At 37.5% G+C, this 8,090-nt stretch overlaps 1 protein-coding gene across 2 annotated transcripts; it reads left to right on the forward strand.

Moving 5' to 3' along the window:
• The first annotated feature begins 1,178 nt into the window (after positions 1-1,178).
• LOC138893397 (uncharacterized) lies at positions 1,179-6,962 on the forward strand. 2 transcript variants are annotated; one of them, XM_070177706.1, is made up of 3 exons: positions 1,179-4,420; positions 4,500-4,649; positions 4,723-6,962. In XM_070177706.1, exons 2-3 carry the CDS (start codon positions 4,630-4,632, stop codon positions 5,672-5,674), a joined length of 972 nt encoding a protein of 323 aa, XP_070033807.1. In that variant the 5' UTR covers positions 1,179-4,420; positions 4,500-4,629; the 3' UTR covers positions 5,675-6,962. The 2 variants fall into 2 exon arrangements, with proteins under 2 accessions (XP_070033807.1, XP_070033808.1); XM_070177707.1 differs by having other exon boundaries at positions 1,184-1,933.
• Positions 6,963-8,090: the final 1,128 nt, after the last annotated feature.

The raw sequence follows: 8,090 nt of genomic DNA on the forward strand, positions 1-8,090 counted from the left end.
GTTTTTGAAAAGTTTTACAAAAATTTAAATTTCTTCCGTCTAAATCCGAAATAAATGATGAATATAGACATGAATTTGTGAAATATAATCACTTTATGATAAAGAACATTTACCCAATTCAAAGTCGTGAAAATCTCCCTTGAAATCGCCCAAATTCGAGACTCAAAACTCAAAAATGAGTAAAAATGGATAAGACCTGATTTTATGTATTCTGCCCAGCATTTTCGCATCTGCGGTGCCTGGGCTCGCACATGCGAGCTCGCATCTGCGAGAAAAATCTCGCATATGCGAAAAGGGGCTGCCAGGCGAGGTTCCGCATCTGCGGACAAAATGTCGCACATGCGACGTCCGCATCTGCGCACAAGGGCCGCACCTGCGAAGGCCGCATCTGCGATGGAAGTCTCGCTTCTGCGAGCTCGCACCTGCGGTCAAAATTCCGCAGGTGTGATTACACCAGAACTCAAAATTTGAGATTTTGCTTAAGTCCAATTCGTGTTCCGATTTCGATCCGTTTCACTCTCGGGGTACTCGGGACCCCTCTCGAATATACCAACAAGTGCCGTAACATAATACGAACTGACTCGGGGTCTAAAATCATGTCAAACAACACTGAAATTACAATTCACACCCCGATTCGAACTTTGAGTTTTAAACTTTCAATTTGCAAATTTCGTGCCAAAGCATATTAAATGAATCCGGAATGACTTCAAATTTGGCACACAAGTCATAAATGACATAACGGAGCTGTTCAAATTTCCAGAATCGGATTCCGGCTCCGATATCAAAAAGTCAACCCCGTGGTCAAACTTGAAATATTTGGCCTTTAAATTGCTAGTTCCGTTAAATGGTCATAACTTGAGATAGGGACCTCCAAATTAAATTTCGGGCATACGCCCATGTTCCAAATTACGATACGGAGCTACCGGAACTGTCAAAACATTGATCCGGGTCCGTTTGCTAAAAACGTTGGCCAAAGTCAACTCACTTGAATTTTAAAGCTCTATTTCTCATTTTAATCTATTTTTCACATAAAAACTTTTCGAAAAATTGTACGGACTGCGCACGCAAGTCGAAGAATGATAAATAGTGCTTTTCGAGATCTTAAAATACAGAATTACTTGTTAAATTTAAAAATAACGTTTTGGGTCATCACACCTCACATGTTAAGTTCGAAAGGATGCATATATGATGGTTTCCAAGTAATGGTTTCAGATTGCAAGACAAGGAAAAGCCAAAGGAAAAAGTGGAAACAAAGGACCAGACTATTACCTCCAGAGTTTCCTCTATTCCTATTAACCTACCAAAGTCATATGCAAGAACCGAAAATTTAAAACAAAAAGCAGCAGTGACGACAAAGAAAAAGCAGTGAAAGAAGATAAAATAACAACAGCTAACATAATATATGTCGCCAGGACGAACCCTAGCAGCTTAGGATTAAGAACACCGTCGCCTTCTTCCTCATATACCAATTACCCCGGATTTCCTCCATTAACGCCGCAGCAGCTCCACCACTAGCGTTAGGCCATCATCCTTTAGTTAGCAAAAAAGTCACCGAACTCCATAACCCAAAACTAAGCTCCTCTGGTTCAGCAGCCACAAATTAAAATACCATAGCCAAAATTATCCCCGTTTGCCATTCAGATCATTTGAGTTTTTGAGTCAGTTGTTATTAAAAGCTCCGTCAATTCTTCTTCCGGAACACCAGATTTCTTTTCTGCCAAGTTGTATCGGAGTTGGGGGTGTAGAAGACATTTAATTCGCTGCACGCGGTTCCGTCTGTGGTCTCCGATCCTGGTTGCTTCTCATAAGTCATACCACCACTCTTATAATTGGAAAAGCTGTCACCCTTTGAGTCGGCGAGTCGATACCTTTTGAGCTCTCCGTTCAAGGTCCCTATTTTAGCCAAGGTTCAAGAGAACGTTGATTTATTCAGGTCCAACTCTTGCTCTGTTTCTCTAATCTCTTTTGGCTTGCTATCTGATCTTATAAATGGCTTGAATTTGAATTTGAATGTGTTATCTGTCGTGGGTTGCCCAAAATACTTTGATGCCATTAAAAAAAAAAAAAAAAAATATATATATATATATATATATATATATATATATATATATATGTCGCCGCAACAAAGTGAAAGAAGAACAAAAGAAGCACCAGGACTATCATCTTGTCTTAAGTCTTGTCTGTACAAAGATCAATTTTGCTTGCTTAAGCACCTGAAGAACAAAAGAAGTACCAGAACAAAAGAAGCACCAGGACTATCATCTTGTCTAAAGTCTTGTCTGTTCAAAGATCAATTCTGCGCTTAAGCACCAGAAGAACAAAAGAAGCACCAGAACAAAAATGGCAATGGATACATAATTTTCTTGTTAACACGGGACCAGACTATTACCTCCACAATAAGCCTCTTGTTATGAGTTTTCTCTTTTCCTATTCACCTGCCAAAGACAAATAAGATAGCATACATATGAGACTACACAGTAGATATAGATTCAAATGGAGATCAAACGCCAAAGGTCATACGCAAGAACTGAAAATTTAAAACAAAGGTTGCTTAGATATTATAAAAGCTTGGAATGGAACAAACTAAGCTTGAACTATAACATATTAAAATAGCTTCATGTATCAGACTATAGTTCCAAGTACTTAGCATATTACAAAAGCTTGGAACTGAAACAAACTAAAAACTCCAAGAGCATACACAAGAACAAAAAATTGACTTCCTTCTGCCTTTCAAGCATAGAATAACTTCTTTCCAACTGATTAGAACAAGTTAGTTACTGGATCTTTGAGTTACCATAAATTAAAGACTTAGGCCCCGTTTGGCCATAGATTTTGTAAGTTTTTTTCAAAAAACTTTTGGCAAAACATGTTTGTTTATATATTTTATCTATGTTTTGGCAAATTTTGAAAATAAAATTTTCAAATCCCAAAACTAGCTCTAGACATGTTTTTGGCCCAAAATATTAATGTTAGATTTTTGAAAAATTTCAAAAATTATCCCAAACTTTTATATTTTATAAAAAAAAAAATCACCATCTATTATGACCCAACTAATCCACCAGCTAATTACTATCATTTTCATTTGGACGGATGGATCTTGTAATGTTATTGCAATTTGACGAATTATAGTGGCTAGTAATTGTGTTATTAGCAGTTGATATTAAAATATTAGGTTATGATTTTAAGATAGTGTATTATGTAATTCATTATAATAATGATAATTTTGTACCAAACTTATCTATATTCAGAACTATGATTTGTGATAATGATAATGAATGGCATTGATGAAGGTTCTGCATATACAGGATCATTAGCAAGTTTGTTTGTTTGGTATTGTTAGGTAATTTTGATAGTTTTTATAACCCATGGGTATAAGTCACATTTCATATTTTTTCAAAAAAAAAAAGTGAAATATGTTTTGAAAAATTATGTCCAAACAGATATTCATCTTCAAACCAAATATTCACCAAAATTAGATTTTTTAAAACAAATTTGAGAATCTACGGCCAAACGCTAGCTTAGTATTAAAATTTGGTGGGATCATCTATTATTTTTTCTTTTTTTAATAAATATGTAGGAGGCAAAGTAGGGAGGGAAAAATAAATCGTCACAATATATATTTTATTTTACCAAACTGTTCCCATAAATAACCCTATTGTATCGCCTTTATAAACTGCCTTCATAACTTTATTTATGGTGACGGTTATTATCCTATTGGAACGGCTTTGCTTCAGAAGTGTCCCAAAAGTCTTTTAACTCTATTGGAACGATTAAAACCGTTCCAATACATAATCTATTGTAACAGTTCTCTAACAGTTCCAATAGAACCATTTTTTAGTAGTGTGTGAGAGAGAGATATGTCGACAACTATAACAGGACTCATACAAGAACTAACTGGTCATAGCTTGATCGGTGGATACTGTCGCCGAACCGCTAACTGCTATGATAGAATGTGTCCCCATTGTTACTGCCATGTTATTAAACGTACCTACGGTTGCAGCTCCTAAATGATCATGGTATAGTTGTTATGTAAAAAAATGAGTGTGATCAAACATTCGGTGAACCTTAAAGTAACCGAAAGATATCCGTATTCTGTCACTCCGCAATGGGTTGCTTATTATGCTGAGTTTAATATCAAGGACGATGAAACTCTAAGAGATTTTTTGAGGACTCCTGATGAATACCAGGAATTTCTTGTGATAAAAATGTTGGAAATGTACGTCAAGGTTGAAAACGTTCGCAATAATGAAGTCGCGCAAAGCGGGGATATCCCTCAGTCATCGGGTGGTTATTTTAGAGCAGTTTTAGCCGAACAGGTTCCGACTGAAAGAATTTGTCCTGATCTAAACTTATCTCCACGGGCGAATGAGGAGCGAGGAAATAATTTCTCTCATAGTTTACATAATCCACAAGACGAGTGGTAAACTTTAATTTTCCTTTGTGTTACGGTGTTTATTTTTGTTGTATTGAATTTGTATTAACACTCATATATTTCACAGGGGATACCAGCCATATATGAATTTTACAGGTTATGAACCAACGCCCAGTTAGAATATGCCTAGGTCTGGTGTGTTGGATCATGGTGGTCCATCTGAGAGTCATCACTAACAGGATAATATCCATCATGAGATGCCAACACATTACGATTTGTAAGTGAAGTGATATAACTATATGTAAAGTATTTATCAATTTGAGTAACTCATTATTTTGTTGGTTGTGCAGTGAAAACGAGCATCCTGAAGGTCATGTCCTTATTCAATTGCCAGAAGATGACATATTTAATCGAGATCTGGTAGATGCACAGAGTCAGGAAGAGAATAATGATTATGACAACAATGCCGATGAGTCTGGAGTTAACACACCCTTCCCTGATGAGGGTGATAATGAGGAGAAAGAGAATGTTGGACTTGATTTGACTAGGGAGCATGCTCCACCCCCCGTTAGACCAAGAGTGTACGAGTCCCGCGTGGCATTTCATTCAGGGGAGATTCCCTACCTTGACCATTTGCCAAGTATGCCGGATGTGGATGCCCTCACAAGGGATATTGACGAAATTCGGACAGCAATGTGGGATGAATCTAGAGCAAGGGTGCTATCAAAGGGCATGCTTTTTCCCGATAAAGCGCGCCTAACCAGGGCGGTGCTAATGTACAGCGTAAAAGAGTATCGTGAGATCACAACACACGATTCATCTCCAGATGTATACAAGGTAGTCTATCGTAGATGGTTTACGGGTTGTAATTGGATGATGTATGCGAGGAAGAAGAAAATAAATATGTGGGTTGTGGGTAAATACATTGGCACCCACAATTGTGAAATGGACACATCCAATGGGAATCATTTTAACTTGAATGTTGACTTGATTTCTCTTGTTTTGATTCCACACATTGAAGTGTCCATAAGGAACAAAATCAAAGAGTGTATAACATCAGTCCACCACGAATATGGGTGCACCATTACCAAAAGAAAGGCATTTCTCGGGTGCAAACGTGCATTTGAAATTATTTATGGTAACTGGGATAAGTCTTTTGCATCTCTACCCAGGTACATGGCTGCATTGCAATACTTTAACCCCGGGACTGTTGTTGATTGGAAGCTCGAGCGGAGTCCGAGAATACCAAAACATATATTCTTAAACCAACAATTAATGGTTTTCTACATTGTCGGCCGGTAATATCCATAGACGGCACTCATGTCTATGAAAAGTATGATATTAAGTTGTTGATCGCCGTTGCAGTAGATGCTAATGAAAGTATATTTCCCTTAGCTTTTCCTATTGTGCCAATGAAAGCCAGGAGACATGGACACTATTTTTGAACCACTTGAAAGAGCACGTTATCAAACAACATTCAAGTATTTGTATAATATCTTATCGGCATGGTGGTATTTTAGGTTCTGTACAGAATTTGCGTGCATTGCAGGAATCGTATACCTATCATCGTTATTGTGTGAGGCACCTTAAGGCCAATTTTCAGAAAGCATATCCCAACAAGGATTTGCATGATTTAATGTGGATGGCTGTAACAGATCACTAAGAGTGTAAATTCAAGAGGCGCATGGAATCTATGAGGCAGGAAGACGAGGGAGCCTATCATTGGTTGATGCGACATGAGCTTGACAAGTGCACTTTGCATGTGGATGGTGGAAGAAAATGGGGAATTCTGACTACAAATGTGTCAGAGCCTTTCAACAGGTTATTGAAGTCTGCACGTGGATTGACTGTCACTGCCATGGTGCGGATGTCATTCAAGCAGATGGCGGAGAGGTTTATTGAAAGGGCTAGAGGTGTATCGTCATTGATGGAAAGGGGTGTTGAATTTATGCCAATACCAATAAAAAGATTTGAGAAATATAGGTGACGAGCACACTAGTATTCATATTTACAGTATTGCAATGAGCGAAATATTTTTGAAATTCGCACCGCTATCCATCAAAACCGGGGGAATAATACACACACCGTAAATGAAGCCAGAAGGTTATACTCTTGTGGGAAATAGTCCATCTACCACATGTCGTGCTCACATGCCATCAAGTGCTTTCAATATATAGGTTTAGGGGCAACCAACTATGTTGATAAAGAATATAGTGTTGTTGCATACTTAAACACCTATAATGGGCAGTTGAAGCTAGTGGGTGCTGAGCATTATTGGCCGCTGTAACCATTTAAAATATTGTGTAACAAGGACTATGTACGTCAACGACAAGTAAAAAAAAATAACGCGTATACGGAACCAAATAGATGTTGGTGATACCGTTTATGCGCGCAAATATGGCATATGCTCGCAAACAGGACACGACCGTCGTAAATGTCCTTCAGCTAGTTTGGGTGGCGGTGGTAATCCAGCTCCTGGTGGAAGTTCATCTAATGTGCCAAACTATCAAGGATACGCGTAGTGTTTTGTAATAAGTGTATGTACTTGTTTATATTATAGAATGTATAAATAAAATTAGGTTTCCATTTATGTATTGTACCCGAACGAATCTTTAACACGTGAAGCATAACACGGTGAAATACTACATTTTGTGTGTTGTCTTGTCGACCTAAAAAGCTGCTCACCTGCAAAAGCTATCTTCTGGAAAAGCTATTTTGTACCCGAAAGAATCTTTAACATGCGAAGCATAGCGCGGTAAAATACTACGTTACGTGTATTGTCTTGCCTATAAATAACTAGCGTATTTTAGTTATTATCTGCGCTTAACCAAAACAAATAGAAAAACTTTTCATAAATTTTTCATTTTTCTTGCATTAACAAATGTTTGGACGCAATGACCAACCAAGGTGCTATTGTGGAAAACGTGCGATTTTGAAGGCATGTTGGTCAGATGGTAATGTTGGGCGCAAATAGTGGATATGTCATCAATTGATTGGACGCAATGACGAAAATCAGTGTATGTTTGAGGAATGGTATGATGAACCCATTAACCAGGAATCATACAAATCATGTTTGCAGTATGTTTGGAATATGAACGGTGAATACTAACGCCAGATCTCAAATGCAACGAGAAATTGTGGCAATGCAGGAGAAACTAAAAGAGGTGGTAGAAGGAAAAAATAGGCTGGAAGAGAAATTTAAGTGGTTGGAGCTGAGAATAATAGGCGGTAGTGACTAAACAAACATATGTATATGTTGAGTGTAGTATTTTATCTTTATGTTTTTCGTGTCATGTATTTTCATTAGTTGTACTGAATTTAAATTATGTTAAGTTGATATGTTTGTGTTTGTGTGGTAGTATTAAATTAGCAAAGAACCGGAGAAATAAAAACATAATGCTCATATAATATAAACAATAAAAATTGTTGCTATTATTTACTGAATGTCGTATGTATATAAAATAAAAAATAATTAATGTGTCCCACATCCTGTATGCTTTAAAGCAGTCGTTGGCCTAAGGTGTATCCCATCCCGCCCAGCTACACTATCAGTATCATCCTCATCACGTCGCCTCTTTATTGGAGGATGCGATGCAGCATGATTGTCAGTAGGGCTGGTAGGCTCGGTAGAAGGGGTCGTCAGTCCAGCAGTAACCTACAGAATAATAAGATATTTTAGTATATGAAATATGTATTAGTAATGTACGTGTTAAGTCAC

Source organism: Nicotiana tomentosiformis, chromosome 6, assembly GCF_000390325.3.
Source record: "Nicotiana tomentosiformis chromosome 6, ASM39032v3, whole genome shotgun sequence".
NCBI classification, from domain to species: domain Eukaryota; kingdom Viridiplantae; phylum Streptophyta; class Magnoliopsida; order Solanales; family Solanaceae; genus Nicotiana; species Nicotiana tomentosiformis.

Excerpts from the sequence above, each read along its gene's own strand:
- LOC138893397 (XM_070177706.1), top strand. The coding sequence starts at position 4,630 with ATGCCAACACATTACGATTT. Across the intron at positions 4,650-4,722 it reads ATGCCAACACATTACGATTT|TGAAAACGAGCATCCTGAAG; the intron begins GTAAGTGAAGTG and ends TTGGTTGTGCAG.